Source organism: Etheostoma spectabile, chromosome 4 (assembly GCF_008692095.1).
Source record: "Etheostoma spectabile isolate EspeVRDwgs_2016 chromosome 4, UIUC_Espe_1.0, whole genome shotgun sequence".
NCBI classification, from domain to species: domain Eukaryota; kingdom Metazoa; phylum Chordata; class Actinopteri; order Perciformes; family Percidae; genus Etheostoma; species Etheostoma spectabile.
Genome location: NC_045736.1, coordinates 36448693 through 36467632, shown reverse-complemented (window position 1 = coordinate 36467632; position 18940 = coordinate 36448693). Strand labels below are relative to the sequence as shown.

The 18940-nt window shown below is 41.0% G+C and overlaps 2 protein-coding genes across 5 annotated transcripts in view; both read right to left on the bottom strand.

Annotated features, from left to right (window-relative positions):
* The window catches only part of ippk (inositol 1,3,4,5,6-pentakisphosphate 2-kinase), a 21609-nt gene extending 19276 nt beyond the window's left edge, over positions 1-2333 (bottom strand). Inside the window, exon 1 of the mRNA XM_032514628.1 lies at positions 2117-2333. Within this exon, the coding sequence (XP_032370519.1) occupies positions 2117-2197 (81 nt within the window). The 5' untranslated portion in view covers positions 2198-2333. The remainder of the gene's footprint in view (positions 1-2116) is intronic.
* A 3428-nt stretch (positions 2334-5761) lies between these two features.
* On the bottom strand, positions 5762-18316 carry rbbp5 (retinoblastoma binding protein 5). Of its 4 annotated transcripts, none has more exons than XM_032513996.1 (15): positions 18085-18316; positions 16537-16625; positions 16206-16231; positions 15850-16022; positions 15045-15185; positions 14758-14920; positions 13896-14005; positions 13200-13319; positions 12880-13033; positions 11972-12043; positions 11681-11798; positions 10770-10839; positions 10308-10543; positions 9073-9294; positions 5762-5958 (listed from the first exon to the last, which is right to left on the bottom strand). In XM_032513996.1, exons 2-15 carry the CDS (start codon positions 16559-16561, stop codon positions 5906-5908), a joined length of 1683 nt encoding a protein of 560 aa, XP_032369887.1. In that variant the 5' UTR covers positions 16562-16625; positions 18085-18316; the 3' UTR covers positions 5762-5905. The 4 variants fall into 4 exon arrangements, with proteins under 4 accessions (XP_032369887.1, XP_032369889.1, XP_032369888.1 ...); XM_032513998.1 differs by having other exon boundaries at positions 9217-9294; XM_032513997.1 differs by lacking the exon at positions 16537-16625 and having other exon boundaries at positions 18085-18274.
* Between the last annotated feature and the right edge of the window lie 624 nt (positions 18317-18940).

The following is an 18940-nucleotide window of genomic DNA, read 5'->3' as shown; positions in this document are numbered from 1 at the left end:
TATTCTATTACTGTTAAGCACACTATGAATATTAAAATACGCCTAATCCTGTGTCCTGTATCATAGCTATATGTATGACCTTTGTAGCAAAAAAAACATGAAAATCAGTTTTGTATTCAGTGAGATTGATTAATTAAACGCGCTGACAGCTCATTGCATCTGCCAAACACATTACACTGAGTGGAGCGGGTGACCGGTCCAAGATGGCGGCCCCACGGCTCGTCAGCGCCAATAGGCAGTAGCGGTCGATGCGGCGTCTACTCTTTTATATGTCTATGGGTTCAGAGCTAAAGCGGGGCTACATGTTAGGTGTCCCTAAGAAACGTATCTAACAGTAGTTCCGCATTACATTAATTAATTTGCACGCACGTTTTCATTGTTGTGCGTAGTCCGTGTAAATCCATGTATCAAACCGAGACGGCCGTACCATTTCGGTTCTTTGCAGATACATGTAGGGCTACTGTCCCACCCCTAGTGTGCGTGTGTTTGCAGAAAGAGAAAACGTAGCATTGTCAACTTTTGCGTCACCGATAGTGCATAATATCACCACAGTTGAATGACGGCGGCGTTGTCTCGTCTCTTGTGCGATGTCCATGTAAGCAATCCGCTGTTGCTCCGGAAACGCAAAGAAAAGTTTGGCGGTCAACGTTATATATTTTTTATTTCTGCAGTCAACCTACGGGAAAGACTGTTAAATACATCAAACTTAAATCGGTTTTTGTGAGGGAGATACACGTTATAGAGGTAACGTTACATGTACCCTGGTAATAAGCGTATGATTTGCTGCGTCTTCTTTTTTAAACGGTGGTAGAAAAACGTAATAAGTTCTAAGTGGTGAAAGTTAGAGTCAAACTTACACAACAGTTGTGATGTCCATGTATGCTATCCACTCGTGCTCCAGGAAAGTGAAGAAAAGTTAGTTTGGCATATCCAGAAACTAATGTTGGATCAAACGTTGGAAGCAGGAAAAAATGTACTGGAGTTGCCCTAGTTGTGACATCAAAACTGTACGGAAACGCTGACAAGTTTAAAAGGCAAGTAGCGCAAAAATAAATCTCACTTTTTGAAATATGGGACCTTTAAGTAAACAATCAAAACGAGAAAGCTTGATTGTTCATGAGCCGATTGACTTTACAACCACATATGGTTACAACACTGCTGCTGTGATGTCATTCCCTCATGAGATGTCCCTGATTGCTCAATACCCACATGAGCAAACCGGTCCGTAAATGTGACTTTTCCACATTCAAACAGGGGTATGTCAATCAATACATTTGTATTTGTCACATGAAATCCTACGAGTTACAATTACACTGAAATGTTTCCCCAGTAGCTACTTACTACTACTGCATGATTAATCATAAAGCAGACCGTGGCTGTCAGATCGCCACACAGAAAAAGAGTCAACCGGTTTAATGCCACGGCACTCCAGGGTTCAGCCAAGTCTCGGGGAAATGACACCACAGCTCCCGACAGTCAGTCAGTCAGTCAGTCAGTCAGTGTCACCACCCTGCCCAGGTCAGTCCAGCGTCTGCTAGCACCGAATTAACATCATGGAAGTGAACTCAAGAGTCTAGCGGTCTGCATCAGAGTCAGCTAACGGGCAGCTTCTGTTAGGCAGCAGCCAAGTAAAGCGTTTACTCCAGCCAGCAGCCGGATGAGAAACCTGGGAAGCTGCTTGTTAGCCCAGCAAACAGTTTAGGATTTTATCCTTAACGTTATGACCCAACACCACCCAGTCAGTCCGTCACTTTGACTGGACACAAAGCTGTATGTAATTTCTACTAATAAATGTTTTTATGAATTGTTGTCACTGTGTAAAAATCTTTGGACTGATTTAAACTCTTAACGCTAGTTGTTGGCTAGGCTAAGCTAGCACACACAGGCTAACGATGATAACTAAATACAATCCTGATGCGTCACCCTTCAGTTATAAACAGATGTTTCAGATAACTTTTATAAAGTTTCCATCGACACCAACACCGAGCTGGAGCTCATTTAACGTTAGAGAAGTGTGAAGCGAGCGGTGGGTGTCCTTTTAAAGCTAATTGTACACCGCTCTTGCTTTGGACGAACTTGGACTAACGTTAGCTTTATGTTAGCCTAGCCTGCTCACCTGTACGTGTGATACCACCAGGCTCTTGTTCCCCTCTCCATGATACTTCCAGTCGTTCTCGTCCATTTTGTCCAGTTCCATAACACCAACGATGACAAACTAAGCTCCCGTTAACGGTCAGAAAGAAACGACGGCACGGCACGGCAACATACAAGTACTCCAACTTACACAGCTAGCAATGAAGTAGCTGACTTCTTCTGCTGCCCGGCCCCGGTTGACAAAATCCGATATAGACTTCAAAATAAAAGTCCAATTGGTGGACAATAACCATATATTTAATTCAAATGGGCTTTATAGGCAAGGGAAACAGACGTTTGCATTACCAAAGCATTTGTGAAATAAAAAACAAAAATATGCATACAATTAGTAATATCTAATAAAATAAAGTGTAACTTAAAGTGCTTATATTATGCTCATTTTCAGGTTCATAATTGTATTTAGAGATTGTACCAGAATAGGTTTATGCGGTTTAATTTTCAGGAAACATCATATATTTGTTGTACTGCACAATTCTGCAGCTCCTCTTTTCATCCTGTGTGTTGAGGTCTCTGTTTCTGCTACAGAGTGAGGCATCTACACCTGACCATCTTTGTTGGGAGTCGGACATGGCAGTAAGTACTGCTAGTTTGTCAGTTGCAGACTTACTGTCTATGGTCGTAGAGCATGAGGGATTGCCATTTTTTTAAATTATTATTTAGAATTCAATTAACAGACAATCAGTCATCACAGTCCGTAAACATAAAAATATACATAATTAATTATAAATAATATAATATGAAAACAAGTATGACATTGATAAATTAAACAGAAATACAAAAGAACTAAGTAAAGAAGTGCCAGATTTACAAACTTCATTAATGATATTGACAGCAAGAGTTCTTAAATAGTTTTGATTATATATATCAGATATTAAAATAGCTTTCTTATTTGTTACCAATTTAATTTGCTTTGTGAATATGGAACTTACCTAACCGACAATATTGCCCGTTTAGTGTGTGTTGCAGTGCGTCTTGGACAGGGGTAGGCAATTCATTTTCACAAGGGGCCCCATGAGAAACAGGGACTGTTGTGGAGGGCTGGACCAATAGGCTAAACTCAATTCTGCTCAATATTAATTTTATATAAGCTGTGACTGGAAAGGGCACAAGTGTTATGATCAGGACATGAAAAAGTGAAGCAGACATAGTAGGCTACTACACTGGCAGCTAAGCGAGCATTATAACGTGTGTTACAAAGTGACGCATGTTCGTCACGGAAGACAAAATGCAATTATATCACTATTTAATCAACATCCACGATGCAGTTGTGACCAAAATGTACATGTTTTTTGCCATTTTTCAAAGAACAGCATTCAATTAACTTTACAAAGTGCTATTACTATTTTGTTTGTAGTCTAAAGATTTTTTTAAACTTTTTTCTTAGAATATGAAAAAGTGAAGCACATATAGTAGGCTACAAAATGCCAACATGATGTAACTATTTTGCATTTCATTTGCAAATAGGCCCTTGCCTTGCAGTTTGGTGTTTAGTCCATTCATTAGTGCACTAGTCACATCAACAGCAAATGCAAGATCAGCCATCCAGTTTACATCTGAGAGCTCTGGGATGTCTTTGCCTTTCATAAAACAAAACTTCAGGTTCAACTCGGGGTTTTCTGTATCACGACAGTGGATCAGTTATCGGGTTAATTCGCCGTGGTAACTTATGCTGAACACCTAACCTGCTCGGGTGCAGGTTATGTTGGAGATTAGAGATCAAGCTGCCACCAGCTGGGTGTCCCGTCAGACTGGAGCTTCTCGAGTCCAAATTTAATTAGAAAATGTGCAAGTGGCCATCAATTTTTGAAAAACTTCCCATATTCAAACTCAACACAGTTAAATTCTGGCATAAAAACGTCTCAGGTGTGAATTTAGTGGTGAAATAGCAGACGAAAATTGTAAGCTCCAGTCTGACGTGACAGCCATCTTGTTGCGACCGGGAACGCCTGCTTGGCGGCCGGCCAGTGATTGTCAGACACCCCGCTATCAGCTGGAAGTCTCTCAACCCTCCCACCAGCCTTTGGGGCCACGCCTCTTCATTTACATTGGCAAGTGTCAAGTCAAAGCCAAACGTTAATTGAATCTTAAAATGTCAAATGATAATTTCCAATGTTAAAATTGAAAATTATAAAGTGCAAAGACTACAATGAAATAATTTCTTTTTTTTCTATTTGAAATTTTAATTTCAGTATTTCCACTTAAGCTTTTCTAATTTCCATTTTGAGTTTCATATTTAATTTAATTTAATGTAATGCATCCTTTACTAGCCCCACAAGGGGATATTACAATTTACACGTTACTTGTTATTACACACAGATGCTCAGGTCTTATACATGCACTAATGGAGAGATGGAAAGGCGCCCCGAACAGTTGGGGGTTCAACACCTTGCTCAAGAGCACCTTGGCAGTGCCCAGGAGGTGAACTGGCACCTCTTCAGCTACCAGTCCACCCCCATACTTTTGAACCGCGACCCACATGACCCTCCGGTTCCCAACCCAACTCCCTACGGACTGCGCCACTGCCACCCCAAAAAGCACGTTCCCTGACCGGGAATCGCACCCAGGCCGCAGCGGTGAGAGCGCCGAATCCTAGCCTCTAGACCACCAGGGACGCTCCTCATCAGTATGTCATTGATATTTCTCTCAATCAGTAAAATATTTAATTTGATGTATTTGTCCCCATCTTCTTTTTTAAATTTAATTATGGCATGATTTTTCCTTAGCATAGTAAAATAATAGTTTTAATTTGATCTTGTTTTCTCTTGGGACTTTCAATTTGAATTATGAATACATATTTCCTCCATAGGGGAGATAGCTCTGCTGTAAAAAGATGTAAATAAAGATACTCATTTATTAATTTGTTCATTCATTAAGCCCATAAACATCACATGGGAAATGCAGCGCTTCAGTGGACTTTTTAATGGCTCTGGGCTCGGCCTACAGCGCAATGTCAAGTTGTTGCCACTGGTGTTTTCCGAAGAAGCCCGTCTAATCCGGATGTCCCGGATTATAAAAAGCTTTGCTTATATCAAACATGAAACCTTAATACATCCTTTAATATATTGGCCTAAGTGCATGAGGAGACAGGCTTATCATTTCTGACAATCACATAGGCCATGAAAGCATATATGTTGTAAGGATACAGGCTATTAAAGACAGAAAGTCACTTTTTTTTATTAAAAAAATGTTTTTGTGCTGCATCCCTACTTAAGTCTGCATTCTTAACCTAATTGGTGTTGTCTCCACCGTGGGATAGAGGGAAACGCAATTTCGATTTCTTTGTATGTTTTGACATGTGAAGAAATTGACAATAAAGCAGACTTTGACTTAACCCATACGTTATCTCCTACGTTCTTCGTGTACGGCAGAATGCCACAGAAACCCACAGCAGCTAGTTATTTATAAATCAAAATGTTTTAATACGTATAAAAACAACAAGAAAGACGACACACACGCGCGCACGCACACCCACACACACACAGTATCAGGACACAGGTGTTTTATACATGACGAATCCTACAGATACAGAGGACATGTGATCTCTACTGCGACGGCCACTTTGCGGTCTCCTTTGTCGTCTCCTGTCCAGAGATCCGGGCTGAGGAGCTTTCCTGTGACGCTATGCTCTGGTTGGGAGAGACAACAATCTGCACATCAAACAGGCTGCTGCTCACAGTCTATAGGACATCCGACTATGTGTCTCTTTGTCTGAACCTGTTGGTGGCTCCTTTACAACTGTACACAGAAATGATCAGTCCATCCCTCCAATGTCATGTTGTTTGTACGACTGCGAGACCAGACTCCCTGCGGAGGAACACAGATACTGTCAGACAGTCAAATCACGGGCAATAAGACACAATATTCTCCTTAGATCAACTACTGCAAATTCACAAATAAAGGCCGGTATTCAAGTAATGGTCAAATCTCAAATAATAGCCATGTCAAACAGATAAATAACAATAGGTATTAAAGGCCGGATAAAAACATTGGAGGGGTGGAATTACCTATATTATAATGTCTAACATGATAAATTCAGTACAATGTACCTTTCCACATCTTTAATTCCATCAGCACAACAGGGTCATGCATACTTACCACTCAGCTGAAAATCCTTTTCTTTTTAACACTGTTTTCCTTTACTATTTATTCCTAATTATTTATTCTGTGCTGAAATGTTTGAGTACCAAACGTCTGCAATACAATTATACAATTACGTGTATTTATTCATTGTGTGCTGTCAATGCTCGTCTTACTTTTAATAGTATAGTCCTAAACATAGGGCTGCACGATTATGGCCAAAATGATAATCACGATTATTTTGATCAAAATTTTGATCGCGATTATTCTCACGATTATTTGTTGATTTTAACCAAAATAAATGTTGTCGTCACGTAGGCTGTTTATAACTGCGAGAGGGAGTGTGATGGACGCTACTCACAGAGAGACGGCTGATCATTATGAACGGGTCGAATGGCGGATACACACGTCGTGTGTATGAAACGTCTGTATCTTCACTGCGCCGCATTTTTATGAACTATGATATTCTCGCAATGGGTCACATCTCTGGTCCAGGTCCAGGTCCAGGTCCAGGTCCAGCTCCGTCTCACGCTGTTACTCTACCAACTGAAGTTAGCTGCATTCAATAACTTCTTCTGTGTTCTTCGCCGTGGCGGCCGCGATAGCAGAGTTACCCGCGGAAACACTGGTACAAATACCAACAATAGGTTTGCCCCCTCATACTTAACAATATACAGCTGTGTTAATAAAAAATTAAAACTGTAGACAAATGTCAGAAGTGTGGACCGGCGCTGTGTTGCGGGGCGCGGAGAGTAGACGAGAGATCCCACACAGGCACGGCTTTACAGACGAAATGGGTCATGTAACGCAAAATTAAACCATATCCATATAAACAGCAATGCAGCGGATGCGAGGACATTAGCACCGGTGCGTCCTAGAGGAGCTAACAGCTAACAGACACTACTAGCACCGACTAGCACTGGTCACTGCTGTTGTCTGAAAAACAACAGACGGGACAAAATGTTGCGTTTACTGGTAAACTTGTAAACCTTAAGACTGATTTATTACCGACAGCTATCTGTTGAGTTTTCCTCCCGTTACTCTGTCCTCTGGGACTGTCTCCATCTAGAAACATAGCTGTGCGGTGCAGGAACAACTCTGGCTGGCCCATGAGCAGATGGCTTTACGGAACAGTAGATTGGCTTTGCAAAAAACCCGGAGTGTTCTGTGAAATTACACTTTAAAAAAATAATCGCTCGATCACGCAAATTTGATCGTGGGAAGTCTAAATCGTGATCGCAATTAAAATTCGATTAATTGTGCAGCCCTACCTAAACATAATAGCCTATTAATCTCTTATACTTGACATACTGTATATTAATGACATGTACAGTATACTGCACAACTGCATGGTAAATGCAGCTGATGGGAAACCACATTTTTAAATGAAATTTCAAAGTAGGATGAGTTCAGACATCAATACCGACAACATAGACGTACACGGTCGCCCCACATCTCTCGACACACAGAAACAGAAAAGACAGGACCTGAGCAGCGCGGCTACAGACACACGTTTATGTCACATGACAAGCCCGAGGTGGGAGTGGGAGCAGGAGGGTCAAAGGCCAAGCAGGAAGTAGATGTAGACTAGCCAGGTAGCCTGCAGGGGAAACAAGCTGCACCATCCCACCACGGCAACACCCATCTGCCAACTACAGTCCAACTTCACCAAAGCTAAGTTGACGGCAAATTAGTCAGAGGTTGGTTAGCAGAGGTTACACAGTCGAAGCCACAGTCTGGGGGGGATACAACTATGACTGTATAAGAGGAGTCAATATAAATTCATAAATACTGTGGATCTACCTCCAACTGTAAGGAGGACAAACGCTGTTTGGCTCTTATGTGAATAATTTCTACTTTTCTGATTTTTTTTAAGATTATGTGGTACTATTTGAGTAGAGAAGTTCTGCATGTCTGATTAAGAGTTTCTGTTTAAAAGAATATTTAGCCCGAAAGCTGAACGGTAAACTACCATTTTAGCATGAATAGTAAACAGTATTATCTATCGCTACATCTGAGAAGGTCTCTTTGTTTCAGTACACATGGTATCCTTCAGTACACAAACAACTGCCTACATATGCTGAAAATAATTGGCAATTTTTGACAGAAAATGGGAGATTTTGTTCAACCCCAAATCATAATTTCTTGTACCTCAAATATACATAAATTATTAACCTGTAGACTGTTAGATAAAGAATAATTGTAGTCATCATTACTTTATCTCAAACATGATGGCAAGAATCAAAACCAGTATTTAATATAAACAATCTAAGCAATGGCTGCATAACAATATATCTGATAAATATTATCGTAAAATATTCTTGCAATATACAGGTATTTTAAGGCCATATCCCTTTTCTCTATAGCCATGCTAATATGCATGTTGAAATGGGCTTAAAAGCATGCTTTGTGTTTTATAATTGCCTCATTAAAAAGTAAAAAAGAGAGAGAAATGTATGAAAAACACAGGAACTTTCCATCCGTAACATTACAGTAAAAGATGTTTGTCTGACAGATGAACTCCAGTTACAGTCTGGATTAAGAACTGGACCAGATCTCATTTAAGGAAACACTGGTCTGAGACACGATGCAGATTCTGTGTTTTGACCTCCAGACTGTGGCTTTCCAACAGCTTACAGTGAGCTGTGTGGTTGGTTGGTTGGGTGGGCGGGGTGGGGTGGGGTGGGGTTTCGTGTTGGGTGGAAGCAATACGAGGGGAGGGGGGAGTGGGGTGTTGCCTTGGAGACAGGCCAGGCTGGTGAGGTAGCAGTCAGACTAGCAGGGCTGCATGGCTAGCAGAGCTCCCAGACTGAGCAGCAGCAGGGGCAATGGCGTGCTTACCTGTGGCCAGGCCCCCCTCTGCCCTGCCCTTCATCCCTCCTCCTCCTCCTCCTCCTGGGCCAGAGCTGCCCAGGGCCTCCATGGGGAAGGAGGGCCGCTCGCCCCTGTAGGGCTTGGGTCTGAAGGGGAAGTCTTTGTCTTTACCTTTGGAGCCTTTGGGCCGGCCAGCTGTCTTCTTCTTGGACTTGCCATCCCCCTTCACTCCTAGTAAAGGGTGCACCTCTGAGGAGAAAGAGGATGAAATCAGGGTTAAAGTTCAGCTTTTCAAAATAAAACAAAAGAGCGACAATTGATAATACTTTTCAGCATTTTTCTGTACAGAAATTGGCGCACACTGTAAATTCATCGTAATGTGCATTTCCACAGCACTACAACATCAGAGTCATGTACTCAACACTCTGTTATCAGCTTTTTAACACTAATACCGTTTACATTTACTGGATGCGGTTCCACTTTGCCATTTCTTTTTTTAATCACATGCAAATATTTACTCATCAGTACTAAATACAAAATACAGCTGGAGATGATGGGAATGTCATTTCTCATAGTTTCAAAGGCATTTAGTATTGGACAGTTTCAAACCCAAAGTTTCAGATCCTTTCGATCTGATCTGAGTGAAATGTTGTCATCATTAAAACTTTTGAGGCTTGGAGGGAGTGTACAAGCGTTACCTTTTCTTAACTGCTAAGTGTAAGTTCAGAAAAGTACATCACAATATCACAATGTTACAATATCCAAAATCTAAGAAGATGTGTAGTCTCATATATCAATATTGTTATAATATCAACATATTGCCCAGCCCTAATCCATCTTGAGTGGAACACGAACGTCTGTACCAAATGTTTGCCAATCCATCTAGTACATGTTGAAATATTTCACTTAATAAGGGAAAAACTTAAATGTCATTCTGGCGCCAGAGGAAAAGCCCTTAGGATTCTTCCTCTAGGGACAATAAATGTCTGTTGAAATGTCACGGCAATCATTGTGGAGATATTTTAGTCTGGATCAAAGTGGTGGACCAACTGACCGACAGGGAGGCCTCTTAATAAAATATGATCAAAAACAAAGGAAATTATAAATAATGGCTTGTTTCTTATATAAGGAAGTTTCTAATTTCCTGCAATTGAGGAAAATAAAGGCCCGGGCCGGTATCTGAAAATGTACCCAATACAATAAATCTGACCATGACATTGCATCTTATCCAGGATTTGTTTTGTCGTGTTCCAGTCTCTCACCGTCACTAGGGACCCCCTGCAGTTCGATGGTGGTGGTGCGAGCCTTCTTCTTGGCCGGGCCTCCTTCAGAGGAAGGCTGCCGCTGCTTCTTGTCACTGCCGGCCAACGCGTCCTCTGGGGCAGCAGTCTGGACCGCAGAGTCTGGCGGGGGGCCGAAGGGGTTTTCCTCTGGATCTTCGACCTCAGGGGCGATTGGCAGGTAAAGCAGGGCCTTATAGTCCTCCAGCTCCTCATCACTACAGGACACACAAACAAGGCTGTCAGTAGTTACATAGCTCACACAGATTGCAACACAACCAGTCTCTCTATGGTGCTGAATTAGCACCAAGCTAGATTTTTTAGCTATGATATTTAAGACTAAAAGGTTTTGATGGCTCAGGGATGAGTTCAGGGTGACATTGATCAGACCAGGGAGGGAATGTTGCTTTCACTGATGTAGTAAGATGTATTGTTATTTCTCACCTGCTGCAAAAAGCAACTATGGGGTCAACGGTGGTGACATCCACCTCTTCATCCTCCGCGGCGTCTGCACCTGTAACACAAGCCCAAGTGAGTGTCTGAGGCATCCTGGGAGAACCAGTGAAACCAGTAAGACCAGAAAGCAGAACAGGTGCTAGCATCAGCAGCCGGGGCACATTCTGATGGGGTTAATGCAAATTTGTGCAATACTGAGGTTGTGTTTGGAATGCAGAATACTGAGTGACTGCTATCTCAGCAACAACCGCAATAACAACAAAATACTTCAGGAGGGCGTATTCAAGGAATGAATGTGCTTGACTGTTTTGGACTAACAGGAAAAGGTTTTTTGCTCTGAGATTCTCATACAAATGAAAACAATGATTTCAAGTTATGTTTTGTTTCCCCCCCCCCCGCAACTTCACTTTCTTCCCAAATCACATTACCTTGTGAGGTAGCTAGATTTGCGAGATGGCATGGAATCACAAGATCACACGAGAATCACGACATCACGCGTGGACACATTTCTACCTCCGCATAGTATATACACACACCGTCATATTGCCCAACCCTGCATACCATCATCATATTTCTTGGACATCTTTCTTTCCGTTTGACCAGTCATAAATTGTAAATTCTACAGCTTGTTGTAAAAACACCACACTTTACCCTGTTTGAACAGGATTTACAACCGACGTCAAAACTGCACAAATGAGAACCACCACACACTCTATAAGCCGGGGAAAACCTTGTCAGTCAAACTGTATTGTATTGTAGTGTGTGTGTGTGTATATATATATATATATATATATATATATATATATATATATATATATATATATATATATATGTGTGTGTGTGTGTGTGTGTGTGTGTTTGTGTGTGTTTGAGAGAGAGAGAGAGAGAGAGAGATCTACCTGTCTGCTCGGGTTCACTCTTATCTTCGTCCTCAATGTCAAATTCGGACTCGCGCTCCTCGTACTCCACATTCTCGTCCAGCTCTTTAAAGTCTGGAGCGAAAGCGCTCCAGTTTTCCTGCAGACAAACCAATTATGATCACACCATGCCACTGTTTTCTCTTTACCATAATATTGATGGATGGAGAGTATGAGAAACATTAGAGAGTTTGACAATGAAATTATCTATGTTACAGTGTTTATTCATGTTTATTCATGTCCATCTAGTCTTTACCGTCCCTGTCTACTTACCACTTGGTTCTGAGCCCAGATGGACACCACTCCGCTGGAGATGGAGGCGATAATGGGACGGACTGGATGCCACTGGAGAGAGGTCAAGGTGAGATGGGTAAATGATGTAACTGTAAACAGCACAGCATCTTGGCCATAGACTTTAGACTATTGTTGACCATAGACTATTCAGTTAAAACAGATCGGTGATGTTGTTTTGCCCTCATTGTTTTCCATAAAGTTAGCTGGAAGTGATCTTATGTAGCTATGGTGTGTTTTATGTGGAGTGAGCACTGAGCTGGACCGTTTAAAAAAACGCTACATTGTTTGTCAGCAGCTGGTCATCTTAGGTAACTCAAGAGGCAATTGTGTGCTCTGATTACTTTAGCATGTGGTTAACACACCAGGCATAATGTGTTTGACTGAAAAGTCATCACCTGGCATATGCCCATGCTGTTCCTCGCCACTGTTTTTGAAAACAGGATATATAAAAGGCGAGCCAGCTTTAAAAGTGACGTATTTTCCTTTTAAATAAGTGCTGTGCGGTATATCTAATTCATGCAAATGCAAAAATGTTCATGTGGAACTCAAAGAGTAATGATACATAATTATAAGTGATGGATATTTAAAGAAACTTTAGAGTGTTCAATTTTAGAACAGAATTTGGTGTGGTGATTTATTTTTTAAATAGGGAAATTAGTTTGGTTCTACTGTTCAGTAACTTAACAAAATAGTCTTAAAAACCAACAGAAAAAACAATGGTGATAAGATCGTGGATTATGATCCTGCCTGAAAAAAGTCTATGATGTGATATATTTTTGCCATATCGCCCACCCCTAACTGAGAATACATTGGCAGAAGTGTTGTGTCAATGGTAAATCTCTGGACAGGGTTATACTAAGCCAGAATTTCACTTTTGACATCCTTACAGCGACATCCAGCAGCAGCTCTCCTCTGGTTCCATGAAGGATCTTCACCAGGTTGCCGATGCTCTTCTCCCAGATGTAGAGGGCGTGCTGCCTGGCTGAACCGGCCACAATGTACTCGCCATCGCCGGAGAAACAGCAGCGCTTCCACGGAGTCCTGGAAACAGAAAACACAGGTGGGGCAAATGAACAATTAGAGATCAGAGGAAAAGACCCTTTCTCAGTTAGCACTGGCCTCAGACCCTTTGATTCCAGTCTGTGGACTCGAAGAAAGCAAAGAAAACTTATTTTACTGCAATTTTCCACGTAGTACGCAGACATACCTGTTGACCAGGTCCTGTAGTTTCTGCATGGGTTCAGGCTCACCGTCTCGGCCACAGGTCAGTATCTCCCTGCCGTCATAAACTCTGATGATCCGGTCTGCTGTGTTTATGAGAAAGCAACTGCGCACAAAACAGGGCAGGTGGACAAAAAGAAGACATACTTCATTGATCACTGAGGTGAAATTCAATTTTGCAGTCAAGTGGCGCTCTTCCACTGCATGGTACCTGCTCGCCTCGCCTCTACTCGCCATTTTTGGTTTTCCATTACAAAAAAATGTCCCTGGGACCTGCTACCAGGTACTATTTTTAGTACTACCTCAGTCGAGGTTCCTAGCGAGCTGAGGCAACACCAAAAGGTGACGTGAAACCTGCAGACAACTGATTAGTCGGAGAGAATCAACACTAATCACTGCGTCATCATTGCTAGCGACAGACGGGGGGGTCCCTGAGCAAACCTGCCGTTTTTAAGTAGTTTATCAGTTTCTTTTGAAACTAAACATGTCTTCAGGCTGTGGCAACACTCCAAGAATCATAAACAATACACCTTTGACGTTCTGTGTGTGTGTCGCGTTAGGTCTGTTCTACAATCAACATGGAATCACTTGGACTGTATCACAGAACAGAGAGACTAGAGCCTAATGTTGAATGTGTAGATTATGTTTATCTGTCCAGGTTTAGAGACCCAACCCAACTCACCTGCCCTTGCGTGCAAATTCAATTGATTTGATGGCAGTGGTGTTGCTGGTGCCAGTTGTCACTCTGAAGGAAGCCACCAGCTCCTGAGTGTTTGTGTTCAACACCAGAATCTGAAACAACAGACAGCAGGAGATACAAAGGAACTGATTTTGCTGTTTCAACTGATCTACAGTACAACCATTCAGGTGAAAAGTGGTGCAGTCTGTGTGGAGGGCTGCTAAGCTGCACTGATATGATGATGAACAGCTGACTACTGACCCACAGTGTCAGGTTCAATTCTGGCCATTAACCCAATACCACGTTCTCTACAACACCTGCTTACTGGTTCCACTATAATTCCATTTATTTAGTATTTATTCATCATTCTCATTCTCATATCTCACTTATTATCCATTATTTATTAATCATTCTCATTTCCTATTTCAGAACTGTTCATAATGTTCATATTGTAATATAATAACTTAATACTATTTATCCCAGTACCCTTTGCACTATGTTCCACATTAAAATAATTTTTTTGGTCTCTTCATTGCACTCATCTCTCTACATTGTTTCTGCTTAGAGTATAAATATTAGTGTGTATATATTGTTTGTTGGGTTGTTTGTTTTGAATGTGTAAGCACATTGTGAGCAACTATGCTCCAAAGGAAAATTCCTCGTATGTGTCTTCATACCTGGTCAATAAAGCTGATTCTGATATCTGCTAGTGTCTTTTTAGATTTTTCCACAGGAAACTTTCTAATTCTACCCGTATAACCCTAGGCACTGAGCCTAGAATCTTCCAAAAGTCATATTTACTTGTGCGGTCTTGAAATGCAGTGACGTGATTGAACGGTGCACTGTGAACAAGGTTTTGTCTGACCTTTCCTTTGGCATTGCCAGTGTAGATGTACTCCCCCCGCCTGTCAAAGGCCGCCACAACATTCAGGTCTGAGTCGTCGTCCACCGGCAGGACAACATGTTTGGAGTCTGACAGAGTCAGCAGGACCGGGGCTGACTTCATGGGACACACCAGCACCTTGTCCCTAAAACACAACCATAATTTATTGTTTATATATAAAAATAAATATAGCAAAGTCTATTAACTTAACTGAGGACTGATCAACGAGGACTGTAACATGTACACACAGAAGCAGTCAGGTCACTCACATGTCTCTGGGGTGGCATTGCAGTTTCAGGATGGGTGAGGGGAAGCGGAACCTCTGGTCACAGTCTCCAGTCAGGACGTCCCACTGCGAGACAATGTTGTCTGTGGACGCACTCACCAGCTTGTGGCCGTCTCGGCTCCAGCTGCACACACACAAATAAATGGTGGAACCTACGGTGGCCTTCAGGCAATATTTTTTATGACTAACAATTTTTTTATCTTTTGTTAAAACGACATACTCAACACCTTATGTTGAGGGATTGCTTCAATCCCATTGCACAGGCACTGTGTAATTGTGCATAATGACAATAAAGGCATTCTATTATATTCTATAATTTACAACATGAACACATAACCTCCCCCCGAACACCCTTCTTTGTTATTACCACTTACTCAAAGAGAAGCTAACATAATCATAATTATTTAATACAATACAAAAACTAAATAACAGAATAAACAGCTGTAAACCAAATAAACATATATGTATAAGACAAAACACTAAGCTGGACCTAGCTTTTTATGTGCCTATCCATCCCGCTTAGGACTGAGGCCTTGAGGTAATACTGTAAACGTGAAAGGCCCTCTCTAGAGCCAGTATCTGGTGTGTCCGTTCTGGGCTACTGTAGAAACACGGCGGTTCAACATGGCAGGCAGTGTGGAAGGGGACCCGCTCCCTATGTAGGTATGGAGGGCTCATTCTAAGCTAATGAAAACACAATGACTCTTAGTTTAGGTGATTATACACGCATTACCTCACTAAGATGGAGCAGGCGAGGCAGGGAAAAGATGAACGTGTACGTGTCTCACCATAAAGAGCAGACTGGGTGGATGTGTGCACTGATGATTTTGGCGATACCCCGCGTGAGGAAGTCCCAGATGACGATGCGGCCGTCGTTGCAGCCCACGGCCAGCAGGGTGCCCCAGCGGTTGAAGGTGCAGGTGAGGGCCATACTGATACAGTCCAGAGTGCCATCTGCCTCCTAACAACACACAAAGACACACAGCCAGAGTAGTTTGCATCGTCCAGGAGTAAGCTTCACATATGACTGTTCCCTAAATCAAAAGATAATCTTCCATGTGTATTAGTGTTGGGATGAATTCAGTACACAAATATTAACCAGTTTCTACCAAGCTCATGTGTACATTAAGAGCTGGTGGCTTACCTCTGGATAGTTCTGCCCGAACGATTCTAGGAGAGGAATATCAACAAGAGCGTGATGAGAAACATTAAACAAAACAAAATAACATTCAAGTGCCAGCTGGCTCAGAAACACAACCTTCCACAAATGTATTCTAATAACCGCAGACCAGATATTCTGCATGGTATTGCAGAGTACTTGGGCTTTGGAATAGCAGTCGAGTCAAGCATTTTAACAGTTGTATTCATCTGAGATTAAAATCAGGTATTCATTACAAACACATAAAGCAAAAATAAGCCTGAGTATAGCCAAGACCAAAACTGGAAACTTTTAAACAATTAAGTTGAATATTCACCAGTAAGAAGCAGGAAATTATCCATGAGTAAAGTGAGAGAAATCTTGAAGTTTTATCCAAAGTCTGAGCCAGTTATTCATAAGATAGAACTGTATGGACATTTACAAGAGAAAAAAACATTTACCCAATGTTTACGTGAAAGAATTCATCAACACAAAGGGCAAAGCAGCCAATTTACAAGATAACATGTAGCATCAAACAGAACAGCCTTCATCCTTGATTTCAAAGAACAGAGTTTGTTTTGGGGATTGTCCTGATGTGGCTCTCGGAATTCCGGTCCGAGTCTATGACAACGCAAAGATGTCTGGCTTTGTCTGTTTGCTTTTAACAGGTCAAGATGAAATAGCAGGAAATATGGAAAACAATTTAGAGCAATGGGTATTATCAAATGTCACAGAGCAAACATTTTTCAGACCAGAATGTAAGAAGTTGAATATTAGGGTTATTACAGCAGTGAAGCGTGTTAAAAACAGCATAAAACAACTTGCATTATATTCTACACTAGTTCATTCTACTCTAATAAAACAGAAGAGCTTCAGCATTGTCTTCAGATCAACCGCTATCTGATCAAAGCTCTCTCTCAACAGGAGAGAAGACTTTGGTATTGGAAGTGGGTTAACACATGGATGGGTTGTTTATATTGGGCTAAGGCAGACAGTGATGGATAGTAACTATGTACTGTAGCTACTTAACCCTTGTGTTGTCCTCCCGGGTCAAAAACAGACAAAGATGTGATATTTTTGTCCCTTTTTCAGACTAGTTTTCACTAGAACCCCCTTTACTACCACTAGTTTTACACTACTTTATGGAATTCATCGTCAATAACCCTCATTTTTTATAGAATTATACCTAATATTTGAGTTAAAAAAGCAGAAATTATGAATTTTTTGGACTAATAGTGAAGATCAGAGGAAAATACAGATGAGTTTAGGTCAGGAATGAAAGTGATCAATTGTATTCGCAAAGAGCGTTGTATAGCATCAAATCCATTTTTTGTGGTAATTTGATTAAAAAGATACCCCTATTTCACATAGAGACATTTTTTAAAGGAGTCAAATTTGACCCGAGGACAACAGGAGGGTTAAGTTCAATTTTGACATACTTGTACTTCACTTGAGAATTTCATTTTTCTGCTATTTATTGTAGGATCAGGATTCAAGCAGCAACATTTAATGTGGAAAACCCGCTGCTGTAATAAGTGAATTTCCCCATTGAGGGATGAATACAGTATTATCTGGTCTAATTCATATAACGTTAGAGACACCGAGGCTAACGTTAGCTCTAGGTCTGCTTCCATCATTACAACCAACGTTTACATATAAACTCAGCTACTGTAGGAACACATTTAACGTTTGACACACGTTAGCAGTGTGATTCTATTACTACATGTATTTTTATTTGACTCGTTTCGGTTGATGTTAACTCGTTACTAGCCAGCTAAGCTAATGCAATGCTAACCATAACAAGCAACGTTAGCTAGATACATAGCGTTACCGATGTACGAAAAGTCAGTTTTATTGTAAACAAAGACAAAAAAATATCCATTACCGAGCAGTTCTAGGTTCATTACTGGACAACTGAGGATCCAACTGTCCTTAACGACTTGATTTCACAGAATATTTGTATTTTAAATTGTACTTCTGCAACGACTGGCGCCGAGCCACTAGCGGGGACCCCAAACAATGCGTCGTAGAATATGCCTGAACCAAATTAAAGGATTTAGCTCGTCTTCTTCTTCTTTGGGTTTTAACAACGGCAGCTTGCATCCTTAATGTTGGACTACTGCCACCTTCTGGACTCAGTGAACTCCTACAGCGGCCAGCTCAAGAGTCAACATTCAAGATTTCAGATTACGTGCAGGGTTCACAGCTTTAAAAAATCAAATAATTAATATTCAATTAATAGTAATAATAAGTTAAAGTAAAAAATAAATGATAATTCATGTTAAATCAATAATATTCGTATTAAATAATTCAATTTAATAATATCAATTAATTAACTAAAAACACTGTAAAAAAATAAATAAATGCTTATATGAGTGTTCAGAGCATGAAGAGTGATAAATATAAATATACTAAGTCTAAAAAAACGGAAAAATATAAGTATTTAGATATGTACAGTAAACATCCATATTTAAAAGAGTGTGATAGAGAATAAGGGGCATTCAGAATAGATACTTATGTACATGAGTAGTAGTAGTTAGATTGATTGGTCTGTTTTAGTGGGTTTCATTGTTCAATAGTCTAACAGCAGTGGGGAAGATGTCCCTGTCCTGTTCTCTTTAAACTGACCAAGCATCTTCTGCTTTGTCCACTTTGACTCCACTCCAGTGTGTATTTATGCACTTCTTATCCCTAATTGTTTAATTTCTTCCCTCATGTTCTTTCTCTCTGATATACAGTAG